This window comes from Rhinoderma darwinii, chromosome 9, assembly GCF_050947455.1.
Source record: "Rhinoderma darwinii isolate aRhiDar2 chromosome 9, aRhiDar2.hap1, whole genome shotgun sequence".
In the NCBI taxonomy this organism is placed as follows: Eukaryota; Metazoa; Chordata; class Amphibia; order Anura; family Rhinodermatidae; genus Rhinoderma; species Rhinoderma darwinii.
In genome coordinates, this window is record NC_134695.1 from 95,395,736 (window position 1) to 95,413,663 (window position 17,928).

At 43.4% G+C, this 17,928-nt stretch overlaps 1 protein-coding gene across 1 annotated transcript in view; it reads left to right on the forward strand.

The window, feature by feature from the left end:
- PIEZO1 (piezo type mechanosensitive ion channel component 1 (Er blood group)) overlaps positions 1 to 17,928 on the forward strand; it is a 160,124-nt gene that overhangs the window by 38,911 nt on the left and 103,285 nt on the right. Inside the window, exon 2 of the mRNA XM_075838615.1 lies at positions 12,594 to 12,689. Coding sequence (XP_075694730.1) covers positions 12,594 to 12,689 — 96 coding nt within the window. The remainder of the gene's footprint in view (positions 1 to 12,593; positions 12,690 to 17,928) is intronic.

Here is a 17,928-nt window from a genome sequence, read left to right on the forward strand (position 1 = left end):
TTCCCATAGGTTTTTCTGTAGGACCTCAAAAACGCCAGGAAAAAAAAAAGCATGCACAAAATTACGCCGCTAAAAACGGCAGAAAAATGCATGTGAAGTTGTTTTTTTAACGCTACCGTTCTAAACGTTTGTGGATACTGTTAGGGTATGTTCACACGGCAGCGTCCGTAACGGCTGAAATTACAGGGCTGTTTTCTCCTGGCATGTGCAGGCGCTTGAACGCCGCGTCCATTACGGACTTAATTGGCGCTGCTTTTCATTGGAGTCAATGAATAACGGCTCCAATTACGCCCCAAGAAGTGACAGGTCACTTCTTTGACGCGGGCATCTATTTACGCGCCGTCATTTGACAGCGGCGCGTAAATATACGCCTCGTGTGAACAGACAAACGTCAGCCCATTGCTTTCAATGGGCAGATGTTTGTCAACGCTATTGAGGCGCATTTTTCGGACGTAATTCGGGGCAAAAACGCCCGAATTACGTCCGTAATTAGTGTGTGTGAACATACCCTTAAAATTGAAAGAAAAATTCTGTGTGTGAAGGAGGCATTAGGGATGGCGTGGTCCTTAGGTGGGGAGGGTGTGAGGCTGCACTGGCTGCTCATGTTCAGGGAGAAGGATGACGCCCCTAATGCCGGTTGCACACGACCAAGTGCCGCTCGGGCCGTTTTTCACGGCATCCGAGTGGCACCCGATAGTTTTCACAGATCCGTTCAGTTTAGCGGGTGAATCGGGTCCGTAAAAAGTGATCCGACTTTCCCATCCGTGGAAAGATAGAACATATCCTATCTATCCACTGATCACTGACGAGATCCGGCCGACACACACGGTCGTATGCATGAGGCATAAGGCTCAATGCACATGATGCGTATTACGTGCGGTTTAGCTAAACCGCAGCATAATAAAGTACCAGCAAAGTTAATGAGATTTCAAGAAATTTCATGTACATGCTACGTTTTTATTTTTCTATACAGAAATTGACCTGTGGTGTGTATTTTAAAATCCGCAGCATGTCAATTTTTCTTGCGTTTCCGCTTGCGAATTGTATCTGCCTAGTTCTGAGGAAAAACGCACCAAAACCCGCAGCATGAAAACGCATTTACCTGCGAATTTCCTGTGTTTTGGTGAGTAGCAAAATACGCAACGTGTGCATGTAGCCTAACGTTTTGTAGAATCCAGCTTGTGGGATTTACTTGGTGTTTTTACGGACCCCTTAGTGGTCATTGTGAGGTACGGCACAATTATTTTTTTTTTGATAGTGATGATAATGCAGTAAAATCCATTTAATCTGATTCTCTACAAACAAGTGCCGGACTATTCGAATTCCTGAACTATCAGGTCCTGCATTATAGGACCTTGTACTGCACAAGCAAAAGTTTGCAAAGTTGGTGGTGTGAACGTTAGGCTGTGTTCACACAGAGTTTTTTTGCAGGAGGAAAATTCTGCCTCAAAATTCCGTTTGGGATTTTGAGGCAGATTTTGTCCTTCCTGCACGTCGTTTGCCGCGTTTTTCACGTTTTTCGCTCGCTCCCATTGAGTGCTACGGGCAAAAAACTCCCCGAAATACGCTTTCTCTGCCTCCCATTAATGTCAATGGGAGGTCAGAGGCGTAAAAGCGCGAGGATAGGGCATGTTCCTCCCCCCCCCCCACCCCCGCGCCTCCCGCTGAAATCAATGGGAGGAATTTTCGGACGGTTTTTGACTAGTTTTGCAGAGCGGTTTCCGCGCCAAAAAGCTCGTCAAAATACTCCATGTGAACAGGGCCTTAGAACAAGCTATAGGCTGATAGCAGGAAAGTGTAGGTTTTCTATTCTGATATCTTAGACCATTGCATAAATGGCAATCCAATCGTAAACGGCCGAAAAATCGGAAGCAGAACGCCTCCAAACATCTGCCCATTGATTTCAATGGGAAAACAGCGTTCTGTTCTGACGGAGCGTTTTTGGCGGCTTTTTTTTAAGTGTAAAAAAACGGCCACGAAAAAGGTGCAGGACACTTCTTGGGACGTTTTTGGAGCCGTTTTCCATAGACTCTATTGAAAAAAGCTACAAAAACGGCCGTGAAAAACTGCGAAAATCGCGAGTAGCACAAAAAACGTCTGAAAATCAGGAGCTGTTTTCTCTTGAAAACAGCTCCGTATTTTGAGACATTTTTGACTCTGCGTGTGAACAGAGTCTAACACCTAGTACTCTGGCTATGGAGAGTTAGACACAGTCTGTCCTATAAACAGCCCCGGTCTGCTGACGGATGTCAGGGAAGCTCTAAGTATTTTGGATTGTTAATAAGGGCGGATTCACACGAACGTGAATTGCGTCCGTGCAGGCCGCGTGGTTTTCACGCGGCTCGCATGGACCAATAGAAGTCTATGGGGCAGTACAGACAGTCCGTGCTTTTTGCGCAGCGTTTGTCTGCTGTGTAAAAAGCACGACCGGTTCAATATCTCGGTGTATTTCGCGCATCACGTACCCATTGAAGTCAATAAGTGCGTGAAAACCACGCAGGTGGCACGGAAGCACTTCCGTGCGAACTGTCTGATTCGCGCAACAGCTGTCCAAAGGATGAATGTAAACAGAAAAGCACCATGTGCTTTTCTGTTTACAAACTTCCAAATGGCGTGTCATAATGATGCCGGCTGCGCGAAAAGCACGCAGCCGCGCATCATATGATGCTGCCTCACGGAGCAGGTAAGTGGCTTTTGCGCAGGCAAAACGCCGCATGTTTTGCATGCGCAAAAACGCCACGTTCGTCTGAATCAGGCCTAAGGGGGGATTCACACGAACGTGTATTGGGTCCGTGCGGGCTGCGTGGTTTTCACGCGCCACGCACAGACCAATACAAGTCTATGGGGCAGTACAGACAGTCCATGCTTTTTGCGCAGCGTTTGTCAACTGCGCAAAAAGCGCGACATGCTCAATATCTCCGCGTATTTCGCGCATCACGCACCCATTGAAGTCAATGGGTGCGTGAAAACCACGCAGGTCGCACGGAAGCGAACCGACTGAAACAGCGCACCAGCTGTCAAAAGGATGAATGTAAACAGAAAAGCACCACGTTTCCAAACATCCAAACGGAGTGTCTTTGAGATGAGCGAACCCGGACAACCGAACTGAACTTCACCGGTTTTGGCCGAACCCGGCAAAAAAATTTCCGGTACGCGATGTCAGGAGATAGTCACTGTCCAGGGTGCTGAAAGAGTTAAACTGTTTCAGCACCCTGGACAGTGACTTCCGATCCCAATATACATGATTGTGTAAAAAAAAAAAGTTCTGACTTACCGATAACTCCCGGCTTCTTCCTCCAGTCTGACCTCCCGGGATGACAATTCAGTCCAAGTGACAGCTCCAGCCAATCACAGGCCAAGCACAGGCTGCAGCGGTCACATGGACTGCCGCGTCATCCAGGGAGGTGGGGCCCGATGTCAAGAGAGGCGCGTCACCAAGGCAACGGCCGGGAGGGAAGTTCTCGGTAAGTACGAACTTTTTCTTTTTTTTTTAACAGGTTTCTCGATATTGTGTTCGGCATTCACTGTCGAGGGTGCTGAAAGAGTTACTGCCGATCAGTTAGCTCTTTCAGCACCTTGGACAGTGACGGGCGTCGACTAGACTCCTCTCTATGATGGCGGCTGCGCGAAAATCATGCAGCCGCGCATCATACACGGATGACACACGCAGCTGGCAAGTGGTTTTTGCGAGCACAAAACGCCGCGTTTTTTGCGCGCGCAAAAACGCAACGTTCGTCTGAATCTGCCCTAACTCTGTACTTTGCAAGTGAGACTTTTCCAATGATAAAGCAGCAAATTGTAGATTCATAAAATCCTCTAATATATTTGAGTAAATTCACCAAGGCTGAAGCCAGCGACCTCATTCTTGTTATCTCTGCTACTCTGTATATATCTATATGGCATATCTGTGGTGAATGGCAGGCCGTCTGTCCTCCTGGGGAACCAGGACTGGACAGTTGGATTTGTAATCTTTCCAATCCAATTATTTGCAACATGATAAGCAGCTTTAAACAATTAATTGCCACTTCTCATTGAGAGCAGCAAAGATCTGGTGGTTTTAGTGCATCTTTTTCTGGCAGTGAAAATTGTTTCGATATTGACACTGGAGATGTGTGACCATGTGCATCTTTCTCTCTACAGTCCAGGTAATTTGGAATGACTATGCCATGTAGCGCCCATCATAGAGCTTCCAAATATTCCACGGCAAGAAGGGACATGCTGCTCCTTTTTTTTTTTTTTTTTTTTTTACGCGAGCGGCTACAAGCCGTTCAGGAAAGAAATAGCCTCTGCCTACTATTGAAATCCATGTTTCCAGTTTCCACGTCAAAATCCGTGCCAAAAAACTGTGTGAACTGGGCCTTACATCGTTTTCTACTTTGTCACCTTCTTACCAGGGGAATTTTAACCCTGAGGAGCAGAACAATGAAATCCAAGACCGACCTCTCTCCTGTTCTGATCATTTGCTGCTATGTATCAGTGCAGATAAAATCTATCAACCTGGATTCCTGTCTTTTTGCTACAATTGTATCCAGTCTAGACCATACCATTGGAGTTAAACTCTCAGCGGTGAGATGTAGTAGGTCTGTACACGTTTTATAGCATCTGGATGTCGACAGGACTGTTCCCATTCATTGACCGCAAGGAGAGATCTTAATAATGGTGAGGAATTGAAACCCACAAATATTAGAGGGTTAAGGGCCTTTTACACTGGCAAATTATTTGGCAAATGAGCGTTCTGTGTGTAAACAGGGCAACTATCAGCAAACGCTCGTTCATCGGCTGATTGTATCGTCTATGCAGCCGAGAATATTATAGTTGTCCGCAGCACATCCGCCTGTGTGAACCAGATGTGCTGCCGACATGATATAAATGTATGGGAACGAGCGATCGGAGTAATGAGCTAGGTTGTAAAAGGACCAAGCGAGCGCCGATCAATGAGCTGTCTCGTTGATCGGCGCTCGTTGATATGGCCCACGTTGGGACGTGTAAGAGGACCCTTACATTCATTATGCAGGGATGAGAAGTTACTTACACAAAATCAGAAAACTCCTTTTAAGCCACCAACATCACATAATCCGAGACTGTCAGAAATTTCCTGGCCCCTGAAATGTATTTTGTAAAGTTTTGAGCCAACGATCAGAAAAGGCTGACTCGAACCCGTATGATAATTGTCCAGACTTGGCGGATAAAATCTGACGCAGATTTTTCTGCAAATCTGCAGCAATTGTACCATGTGACACTAGCGGATTTTGCTGCAGATTTGCCGCAGCCTTTGCATTGTGAATTCACCTTTAAAACTGCGCAATGTGTTGCGATCATTCTTTCCTTTACAATTATTCTCTTATGTTGTCGTCTTCTCATGGTCCTGGTTTTGTCCGCCCTGCTGTAATCTTTTATGATAAATTAATTTATCTGATGTAGGGAATTTGCCACACGTATATTTACGATGTGCGTGTGAAGCCGCTGTGTAGACTGACACATCTCTATATATACAGTGAAAATCCAACACCTGTCAGGTCCTATTGATGCCGGATTAAAGGAATTTCTCTGTGCGTGAGATAGATATATATCCTGCTATACGCTGACTGATGAAACCGCAGATGAGCCCTCACAAGGACGCTGAAAGTTTACATTTCCGCCGTCTGTCATCTGCACATACAGCGATATGTACAAACACCCGCACGTGATACATTGACGGCCACGTTCTCCCACTCACCATCACGCGGGATTATTACATGATCATTGCATGCACTGACTTGTTCTCCGTGTATCTCCACACATTTCGCATCGTGTCCTCAAAACAAAAATTTTTTTTCCTTAAAAACACAATCTCCCTGTGTTCTAGTAGTAGGCCTCGAGCAAACCTCCCCCCAGCATCCCTTCCAGCCCACGCACACTGTGATTTCTACTGTCTATATCATTTCCTGACAGGATGGTACGAAGAAATCACTTGGGAGTTGTGTTGCTATTTTTTTACGTTTTTTTTTTTTTTTTTTTTTTGTGTGAATGTATTTATTTCTCTAGTCATCCTATCATTGTGCTGACCCCATGCTGTTTCCTCATCTCTCGCCCAAAACGTTGCCGCTGCGTTGTAGGTACTGGCAGCAGGACACGCTCTAAACTAAACAAAGCATTTATTACATTTATATTTATTTGGGCAGTACCGAATGGTAACTAGACACCCCCCCCCCCCCACCAGGCACGTTCCTGAATATACTAGTTATCCCACATGCACAAATTAAACCCAAAATAAAAAACGGCATTTTAGAAAGTAGATGATATTATAATAATTTTATATTTTTATACCGGGTGAGTGTTATTATTGTGCCATCATGGAGCAAATCTGAAAGACCGGAACATATACCGATACACTGCTGTGATAATACACTTGGACTGTATGTCATAAATGCCAAAAACGTTAATTAGTTGACCATGTCCACCAGCGGTGTTTAATGGTGTCTGCATTGAAATGAAATTTCTTACTTTGCAACAATTAAATTTTTTATTGCTACAATGTTTTTAAAATAAAGGAATGAAAACTAAGCAACTTCTGCATAGGAACTGTAGATGCAAAGCAGTGTTTCCATGGTTACAGACTGCAAACAAACCATGTGTAGTCTGATCCTGCAGTCCTATTCCTTTCCAGCCTTTCCTACTTCTTCCTAACCTGAATCGTGTATTTACCTAAAATGTAAGCAAACTTTCATAAAACTTTTGACCTGTCCTAGTGACATATCAGAGGTTTTGATCAGTGGGAGTCAGTCACCGAGACCCCCACCGATCGCTAAAACGAAGCCGCAGAAGTGCTCAGGTAACCGCTGTGCCACTTAGCTTCTTAGTCGGCTCTGCTCGGTTTTCCTCAAGAAAACCAAGCGCGCAATGTACGGGCTCCTAAACTTTCTATTGAGCCTGTACACTGCTTGCTTGGCTTTCCGAGGAGAGCCGAGCCAAGCCCATCAGAAATGAAGCAGCACAGCACTCACCTGGAGCACTTCTGCTGCTTCGTTTTAGCAATCTGTTGGGGTCTCAGTGCTCGAACCCCACCACTGGTCAAAGCTTATGAAGTCACTATGACATGTCAAAAGCTTTAAGTTGAAGTAGTGATATGTACAGATGGGAGTATGGCTGCACAATCAGATGACGAGACTTTTTTGCAAAGTTGCCTCCAAATGCATTGGAGCTATAAAAAATGGTTGCAAAAGTGTACATATCCTTTAAGATGTGTAGACGTTCCTAAAAACATAATGGTCACTGACATCACAAAGTGATTCCTGCCCAACACTAGATTGTGAGTGACTTGTTAGCACACATTTGTACTATGGGTCACATTGGGAGAGAATACAAATGGGGTCATGTTTGTACAGACCATAGTATTGGGTGTCTCTATTCTAGATATAGACTAGATTATCACAGGTTGCCCCGCTACTCAAGTGTTCAATTCCCTCTAGCGCCACCACAGGAGAAATGAAGCATTACACAGTTCCCATGCTATTTCCAGCTAATAAATATACTTCCCTAAGGCCTCATGCACACGGTCTTGCCCGTAATCATGGGCCGCGATTGCGGGCACGGAGAGCTGCCCGAATATTCGGCATGTGCTCCTATACAAAGTATGGGAGCACGGCCCATAAAAAGCAAATGATCGGACATGTCCTATATTTTGCGGTACACTTCTACGGCCCGGACACCCTCCCGTAAATAAACGGGAAGGTGTCTGTGGACAATGGAAGCGAAAAGGTCCGTAATTGGGGGCTGCAACTACGGACTATTTTTACGGTCGTGTGCATGGGGCCTTAGGCTGGATTCGCACCCTGCGTTTTTAATGGCGTTTTTTGCGGCTAGATGTTACATTAAAGTCTACCGTAAAATACCAAATTCCCTACACAACACTGCGTTTTGGTTTGTGCCGTTTTTGAGGCAGTTTTGTGGTCAGTGGCGTTTTTTTGGATGCAGTTTAAAACGCCAGAACAATTCTGTGTGTGATGGAGGCCTAATGGGGTACGTGAAAATGGGTTTCCTAAACCAAACAATCCTGGGGGTTTTCCTGAGATTTACATAATTTCAGAAACCGTTTGTGAATAGGTAGGACACTAAAATCCTACCTTCAGAAGGACGTTACTTGTTTTCTTCTGGATCTGTTCAGTCTGTGGGTGGGATTATGTCTGACCCAACTTGACCACACTTAGAACTACATATGCTAACAATCCTTGCTGTGTGCGCTCGCTGGGCTGCAGGAGAAGCGTCTCGCTGTATGTAATTACAATTCTGGCCGTGCACAAGCTTCCTATGTCCACCCTGGTGAGGAAGATGCGTCCTAAGACAACTTCACTGCGATAGGCCTAGTAGTGGGGGCCCCTCATACTAGTCGCCTCCACTGACAACTTATTATAACAATTCTGCTTACAAAAGCCGAGCGCAATAGAAATGTTGGTAATTTGGCCAAATTCCTTTGCTGTAGAACTTTATTTATGCTGGGCACATATTACGATCTGTATTGTATCCGAACATGGTGGGAAACTGTTACACTTCCTATTTTATTTTTCCATATACAGTTCCAATTTTTGACATAGGAAATTAGTAATTAATAAATTGAAATCTCTTTTTTTTTTTTTATGAATTTCAGCTGTTTTGTCTATTTTAATATTTAGTTTGGATTTATTACAATGACAAGTTTTAAATCAGTTAGTGCCAAAGATCCGCATCAATGGGAGCCATAGTTTTGCTATGGATTATGGAAATTGCTCCCTTTGAAAGGGATTTTCCCACAAACCTATGTATCCCCTATGCACAGGATAAGGGATACATGTGGAGACGAGGGGAATGGGAGACCGAAACTCGCACAAATTGCTCAATCAGCGCTCCGTTAATTTCTATGGAGCTGCCGGAGACAGCCATCCCGAAAGTCCCATAGACCTGAAAGGAGCGCTAACCCAGCATGTGCACCATCCTCATGGAGTGCTTCGGGGGACTTTCGGTCCCCCATTCTCTTAATCGATAGGGTCCCAGCGTTCGGACCCCCAGCGATCACACATCTCACCTATTCTGTGGATAGGGGATACATGTGTTTTGTGGGAAAACCCCTTTAAATCTGGTTCCTTGGTTTATTTTCAAAGTTTGTAAGGCTCCATCAATCCCCAGTTTTTCATATCAAACCGAACCAAAATTAATTACCAAATAGGCCTCCAAACTTTTTAGATTTTTTTCAGTGAAATAGTGCGCCTTAGACGATCCCTTTCTATGTGCCACCGTATTGTCTCCATACCACACTGTATTATGCCGTATGAGGAGAATACCTCCATAACTCCGCATCCGATGGCACAATCTCTTCTCTCTCAGAATCATGCGCATGAAATCAGAAGCATACAGGGGTACAATATGGACCGATATACCGCTATAGTATGGCTCGGTACAGACCTGTAATGCAGCTGTGGCCATGGACCCTTACTCCATCTAAATCTAGCACTAAACCTTTACTGCTCTTACAGTCAAAACCCCTTTCTGCGCTGCCAGTGATACCTTCTTGCCTCTAAATGCTGTGGATGCCCATTTGTAATGTGTAGTCAATTTTCTTGTTCTATTTATTACCACCCCGGCATAAAAGATAGAAATGTTTCGTATTTACTTCCCGGCAAACCGCGTTCAATCTGAAAGACTTCTTTGTAGTTTTTATGGGAACATTCTTTGATAACTCACCATGAGGTGGATCTAAAATAACAACCATAGTAATAAACCGAGTAACAATATAATCGCATAATGTCCACTAACAACGATATGGAAATTGTAAGCAAGGCATGATTTCCCAGAATTGTCCCGTATCTTATATTCTAGTTCTTGGAATGTCTTTCTCTTAAAAATGTTTTCATTATTGAACCGTGTGGGTTTTTTGTCACGTGTATCTTTTATGTACATAATTCTTTCTGGAGTTTTTTTCTGTGGCATTTCAGGTTGTTAGTTAGACTGTATCTCTACAAATATTACACAATGTAATGCTTATAGTGTGCCAGGGTCCGTACAACACATATTCCTATATGAACTAGATCAGTATGAAAGATTTGCGACCTATTGGCATTGACCATGTGTAGTTCTGGAACTGCTCCTAGCGTGGTTGTGGGTCATTTTTAAAGATCCAAATTGTAAGCTCTATTCTAGCGCTGCTGAATTTGCGTGACGGAGACGCCAGTCCAGCGTTAAAACGTGTCGCACAATAATGTTATGCGCTAGCACAGAGACCAAATTTTGGATCTTTAAATTATCCTGGTCTTGAGCGGCAGTAAGATTTTACGGTCCGGCTGGGTGAAGCTGCAGCTGATACCTTGTTGTCACATTTACACCAGAGTTGTGCCCGATGTCCGCACATAGGTCAGCATACATTCTTCTGTTTGTAGAAATGTTTCGTTTCCTCCATAATGTGGGTCCACACTGTGTTTTTGTTGCAATTATTACCATGCATTTTTTTGTTTTGGTCAATGAACTCCCGTTGAGAGACATGGGAGTTTATCTACAAAAATAAAAAAAATTCACATTTTGAACGCAGCCTAAAGATTTCTGCACCATGTGGCGCCGTGTCTATTTTTTAATCCTAGATGCACTAGCGTGGTTGTTTTGTTCTTCTGATAAACTTGAATGTGTCTACAAGGTTGTAGCTTCAATTTGAAAAATTTGTGTACAGAAAAACATAGATCATTTTTGTTTTTGTCTGTTACTTCTAGGACTCTAAAGGCCCTTTTACACTGGCCAATTATCGGGCCAACGAGTGTTCCCGATAATTGCCCTGAACAAACAAACGCTTGTTCATTAGCTGATTTATCGTTTTAAAGGTGCAAAATATTATCATTTTCGGCAGCGCATCCCCCTGTGTAAGCACGGAGACGTGTCGGAGAAACGAGCTCACGTCCACATACATCGCTCCATGTGAAAGAAGCAAATGAGTGCCGATCAACAAGCTTCCTCGTTGATCGGCATTCGTGGCAACGGCCAAACTGGCCGGTGTAAAAGTACCTTAAACCTGGCCACGTACGTAGGATTAAAGTCCGGCTAATGTTGGCCAGATAAGCTGACAATCTTATTTGTATGGGGCCTCCAGACTCTCCGCTGAAGGCAGATATTTGGGGTTTGGGCATATTGTATTTCAACATGTCCAATCCTTTGTTCCCTTGGGAGGTAAAGGAGTCTGATAATGGCGTACGCCCCACTCCCGACATGGGCTGTGTAAACGAGCCCGCTCGTTGATTGGCTCCTTTCGCAAGGTGCTAGTATGGGGACGAGCGCTCCTTACTCCGATCGCTCATCCCCATACATTTCTATAATATCGGAGGCGCGTCTCTCTGTTTACACCGGGAGATGTGCCGCCGACAACGATAATATTTTGTGCTGTGTTAACTATACAATCAGCTGATGAACGCTCATTTGCCCGATAATTGGCCCGTGTTAAACCCAAGATTTGCTAATGGGTACGAGGCACAGTTACGGTCATCTCTACCTTGGGTCCAACGGAGTCTTTAATTAGTCCTGACCACGAGCGAAGGCTATCTCTTCTCACAACAATCTTCAGAATTCTTGCTCTTCAGGAGCCTAAAGTTGAAGGAGAACCTAAATTAGGTGCGCAGCTGCATTGTCTAAAATTAGCAGGAAGAATAACAATATATTGTAAACAGCCGGGCTGCCAGCCTCACTGGTTTCCAAAAAGTTCTATTTTTTTTCCCTCAATATTTTGTTTTGTGGTTCAGACCGTCCCGTAGCCATCTGTCCTCTGTCTTCGATGCAGTTCTCAGTGTTGGGTTTTATGTTTTAATTTTTCTTTCATCCTCTGTTTAGCAAAGACCATTTTTGACAATATAAGATGTAGCGAATCGAATATGTTTTTGTTCTGATCAATCATACCTGCTTCAGGGAAACTCATTGTCACGCTTCTTGAATACATCCAGTGGTTTTTCTTGCATGGAGATGGAACGGTTTAAGATAAAGCGCAGTTGTTTTTGGATTGGCTTGAGTTTGTGCAGATCTATTATCTAATGGTAGCTAGAAAGATAACTGAAATATGTTTTTACTCCCAGTTGCTAAAGGAGTTGTCGGAAATAGAAGCAAACTTTATCAATTCTCAAAGGATAGCGCTACTCTTGTCCACAGGATGTGTCTGGTATTGCAGCTCAGCCCCATTCACTCATATATATTGCTGAGCTGCAATGCCAAAAAAAAACATGGTCAGGAGTGGGAAGCCTCCTTTTGTACTAATCTTAGACAACCCCGTTAACATGTTTTTGTTCTGGCCTCCTCAAGAGACACCGTTTGCATTCAGAAACCTTTCTTTATTTGCAAATTAATCTAAAATGCTATTTTAATACAAATGTGAACGTTTCCATTTATTATCTACTTCTTCAACCAGTGGTTGACAACTTGTGGGTTTCCAGCAGTTGCAAAACTACAACTCCCAGCATGCCCTGATAACTACTAAATGTCAAGGCATGATGGGAGTTTTAGTTTTGAAACCTCTAGACAACCTCAGATGGGATATGTTTTACTTTTTTACTTTTTATCTGTTAAAAGAGACTTGGATATTGCGACATTGACTTTTTTTTTTTTTTCTTCTTCTACAGCCTGCCTTTTCCGTTACAACCTATTGTCCTTGATCTACCTGTTGTTCTTGCTACTATTACCATGGTTCGCTGGTCCAACGGCACACAGCATGAGAGGTAACTCAATCAAAGCTTTATATGTTTTATATTACTTTTTACATGTTTTTCTCTTTTTTTTTAATTTATTTTTATTGTCTATAATTTGATTAAAGATGGATTCTGTCACATAATATAATGTAATATAATAGAGCAGGGTTTGCAGATATGCCCTCATTTCTGCTATTGTCAGTGTAATTCTGCTTTTCATCTACAACAGGACCTGTCATTTTTAAGCAGGTCAAACAAGCCAGGTGCCTTGCTGACATCGGTCCAACCATAGGGCCCGCAGCTGGGTGTAGAACCTGCTCCACTCTGAGATTTGCAATATATGATGGTCACAATAATACACTAAGCATTGATTGGTGTAATTCCTTCATTCTCAAACACCCCCCCCCCCCATCCTTTTGGATTGTGGAATGACCCTTCTGATGACATTAGGTCTGCACAGCACAGCTGAAAAGTGAAATGTACAAGACGAAGTGTCTGGCTGTCGTGTGCGTGGCCTGAGTGAAAACTAGAATATTTTTGTTTCTTTATGGAAAGCCGCAGAGAAAACAGTGGGTTTTATATTAAACGGTTATAAATATATACAGTATAAATAAAACTGCTATATCAATAGGTTTGTTTAATGTTCCTTTTTAATAAAAGTTATGTTCACATCAAGTTTTGGCCCTACTTTTGACATATAGGATGGTAATCGCTCCACCATCCTATATGTTAAACGTAGGCTATGACTGGTGCCCTAACAGTGGCATCCGTCACTATAGACTATAATGCTATCAATTTGGATTCTTGGGTACGTCATGCCCACCCACTCATTCCCTCTTTATCCCCAGCTCCATTCCCGTGGCCCTTATGTGCCTTTCCCCACCAGTCTTGCGCTGATCGGGAGAGCTACACCGAGAACTCCAGCCCCGCGGTCACCGCACACCACCCGCACAGTGGACACACTATCCCCCATGACGGCAAGATCTTCACTGCAGCCGGAGTCGCTGGCTGCTTTTTAGCTTTGCCCAGGGAAGCTACGTGGCTGTGTCAGGGAAGCTTCAATGATCTAGATGCCCCCGATCAGAAATAAATAACAGCTGGGGACTCCTTTTACAGGTCTTGCATTTGTGAGGGAAAGTCAGGATGCCATTCAGATTGTGTGTGGGATTCTTTGTGTGGCACTGTCTTGTGGGAGACGTTACCCGGGTAGCGCAGGACTGGTGGAGAAGAGTGCACGAAGGCCACAGGAACCATAGGGAAGTCACATCTAGCTGAGGATAACCGTGTGCTGTCAGGGAGGCTCCAAAGGTAACTGTCCATGCGTCACTGGAGCTTTCCGATGCATACGTTTAACGGAGGCCTGTGACATTCCATACAGTGGAATCCGTCACTCATAGGCCACCATGTTTAAAAAAAAATTATATATAGATCACGTGTATACGTTTTTCCATTCCCCTCAAGAAAAAGTCTACTGTGCTATGTCCATCCTTAAAAAAAAATACTGTACTATACCAGCCTGACTGTTTGTCCTTCAAACTTTGGCTCTGTGCATCCACCCCTCTGTGCTTGTGTAAGTTCTAAGTTTTTTTTCAATAAAGTGCAAGTTTTTTCCTTTTAAACTCATGATCTGGATCAGAATTTTTCTTCCTTTGCTCACGGATCCTCGAGGAGGCAATCTGGGATCAAAACGCGAAGACTGGTGAGCTGGAGAAAAACGTTCTACTTTCCTGTACTATACCAGCCTGACGGTTTGTGCTCCATCGGGGTAATGGAGCCCTATGGACACGTTTAGCGTGTAAATAGGAAAAATACCCGACGCGCTTAACGGACATCATAAGCGTAATGTGAACAGGGTCTTAGGCATAAAGATGAAGGAACCACTGTAATATTTGATTTCATTTAGGTGGTTCCTTGAAATGTTGCATAATGTTCTTGAGTTTTTACCATTCCCTATTAGCAGAAAACGTCCAGATATCCATTGCTCACAATAAACTAATGTGCATTGATACCATCTATCTCAAAAAGACATTCAAAGAGAAAACTGACTTATTGGGCTGCAGTTGTTTGCATGAGGCCTAAGGCTGAATATGTCATAAGCACTTTCTGTGTGTAAATGTTGAGCTGGTCATACATGAGGGATTTTAGGCAGCGGTTTTCTGAATGACTTGTCCTTCGTGGTTGGTTTGTGAAGGTTGTTCTTGGCCAGAACGCCAAATTGCTGATGATCTCTGCCTTGATCTGTGGCCTGGTCTGGGCTTCGATTGATGGGATGCAGATCTGTCAATTCGCATAAATGACTTTCCAAGACTGCACCCGACAATGACCGAAAAAATTCAACATGGCTGATTTCCAACAGATCTCGGTCTTCAGTCTGCTTCTGTCATTGTGTGTGTGTGTGTGTGTGTGTGTGTGTGTGTGTGTGTGTGTGTCACGAAGAGTCTCCATCAGTCGGCACATAATGGTCTAACTCCTCTTTCGGCCATATGTCGACTTGGCGTGCCGACCATATGTCATCTGAGGTCACATGCAGAACCCCATACAGTGAGGAAGGAGTTCATTGGTAGCTGTCATCCCCTGTGTGAAAGACGACGTCTCGCTACCTTTTGATTTTCTACTTTTACTCTATTCAGTTAATTTTATTGCTTCCTTTTTTACCCTCGGTTTCCCCTTTTCAGGCTTCTCCCTTGTTCTATATGTGTCTGTCTCCTGACTTGTGTCTGCGCTCGCTCGTTCTCCTCCATGAGCTGCTCAGTACGTGTCTGTCTTTCTGTCTCCCTCTTTCTCGTGTCTGCACTCTCTTTCTCCCTCTCTTTCTCCTCCATGAGAAGCTCTGTATCTGTCTTTCTCTCTGTCTCTTTTTCTTTCTCTGTCATTCTTTCTTTTTCATTTTTATCTCTTTTCTTTCTTTCTTTTTCTTCTTTTCTTTCTTTTCTCAAGAGCTGCTGAGTGTATGCGTCTTGTGCACTGAATTGTTTACTATTTTTTCTTTTTTTTTTCTTTTAATCAAATAAATAATTTTTTATTGACCGTTTTACAAAAATAATAGCCCCTCGGAAAACCTCCCCTAACCCACTCTTCCTGAACAAAAAATTGTGTAGGTGTTTCTTTACGCAAATTATCAGTGCAGCAGTATAGGCATGTAAAAAATTACATATACCTATCGGTATTCCCATAACAGCATAGGGTATTATGTCACAATCTGACCTTTCATCCAGATACAGCAAATATAAACCTTTTGTAAGTGAGGTGAAGGTATTCCCGGTGTATCTTTTTTAGGCCCCCACATTCTCTCAAATTTAGCGTCTGCTTTTCTTTTATGGAACACTCCCTTCCAGAATTCGTTTTCTTGGTTCTCAATGATGGTTTTTCTGGTTTTATCAGACATTCTTGGGATATTCCTCCTCTCCCCTGTCATTGTGTCTATTCACAATGCTGTATCGCAGATCTCTGGCCGGTCTCTCCACTTGTTTTACTCTCCTCCTCTTCTGTCCTGCCTGCCAAGCTGCTTCTTCATATAAACTTTTCCTTGTTTGAATTCTTCTCCGCTTTCCTCTCCCCTGTCCCGCAGCTTTTACAGTTTATCTTGAGTAAATAGTTTTGTTTTTTTTGTTTTTTTTCTACATTAAGATATGACCCTGTATGATCTTTCCTGCTTCTGGGAGACACTTCTTCTTTCCTTGGCTCTTCACTTGCGCTTGGCTTTCTGCTTTGCCCCCAGAGATTTACCAAGATCTTACGAATAAAGTTGACCGTTTCTTCTCCTGTACAGCCATGATTTACAACCCAAATTTGTAGACTGAAATGTGCGGCAAAATTCAAGAGCATTCCAGCCAGGTAATATTTATACATGGTTGTCGTCCGCAACCAAGTATAAATATAGCTTCAGGTTTATTTTTATTTTTTATTGCTTTGCTTTTGGATGTGTCCCATAGGACAAATGCATTATCCCACCACGCTGAGACGTGGGACCGGAAGCAACAACTAGAGCAGTGGTTGATGTTTTTTTTATTTTTATAGCTCTTCTACCCTCACTATTACCTAACAGACCCCACACCACCGGCATTGCTGCCGTGTGGTTTGGATGGCATGGCGGTTTTCATTTTGTCATATGGGTTAGTATTTAGTATATTTTAGATTCACTTTTTATAATCCGTTCTGCAACTTTCTAATATACTTTATTTGTTTCAAGTTCTCACTATTTTCAAGATGTCTATTGTTGATCCTTCATAGGCTGACCGCTCCAGCTCATACAGCTCTAAGGCTTAACACCTTAACGACCGCCCACCGTCTTTGGACGACATGCGGTTCATGTCCTTAGTCTACAGCGACGTCTTTTGGCGTCGCTGTAGAGAAGGCTGATGAGCGCTTCTGTGAGCGCTCATCCTCTAAGCAGGGGCTGTAACTAAGAACTCCTGATCTTAGGGAAGCCTCCTGAATACAGCCGGGGGTCGGAAAACATTCGGACCCCAGTTGTTTAACCCTTTGATCGCCGCAGTGCTTGACGGCGGAAAGTTCAAAGGGGACTCGCCGCTTTGCTCTCGTCATCGGAAACCGGGTGACGTGATCAAACACCGGGGAATCCCTCTGCAGTCAGCCCTGGGGACCTGCAAAGGACCCCAGGGCTGTCTGTTCAGTTTGCCTGCTGTTCGGGCACACTATGTGCTGCCCTAACAGCAGCCTGTGTCATAGTGACACAGTGTAATGTATTAGCGTACAGAAGTATGCGAATACATTACAAGTAAAAAATGAAGCTATAAAAACATAAGAAAAGTCATTATTTTACATAAAATATATTTTATTGCCCCTACACTAAATAAAAACAAAAAACCTACACATATTGGATATCTAAATGACCGTAATAACCTGAGGAATTAATCTAACTGCTTATTTAGTGTGAAACATGAACAGGATAAAAAATAAACAAGAAAAACTATGCAGAGAATCGCTTTTTCTTATATTCACGCCGTAAAAATAATTTTTTTCTATCCACAAACTATGAAAAAAAATAATACAATTTCTCCTGCATAAAACAAGGCCTCATATGGCCACGTCAATGAAAAAATAAAGTTATGGCTGCTGAAATGCAGAGGTAAAAACTGAAAAATGGAGCTGGTCAGTAAGACCTTTTTCAGGCCTGGTCATTAAGGGGTTAATACACACATTTGCCGTTTGTTTATTTTGGGGTTTTTTTTGCTCATTTTGTGGGGTTTTTTAAGTGAACACTGGGGATGGTCCCAAAAAAACATAAGTGTAAGGGTGGATTCACACA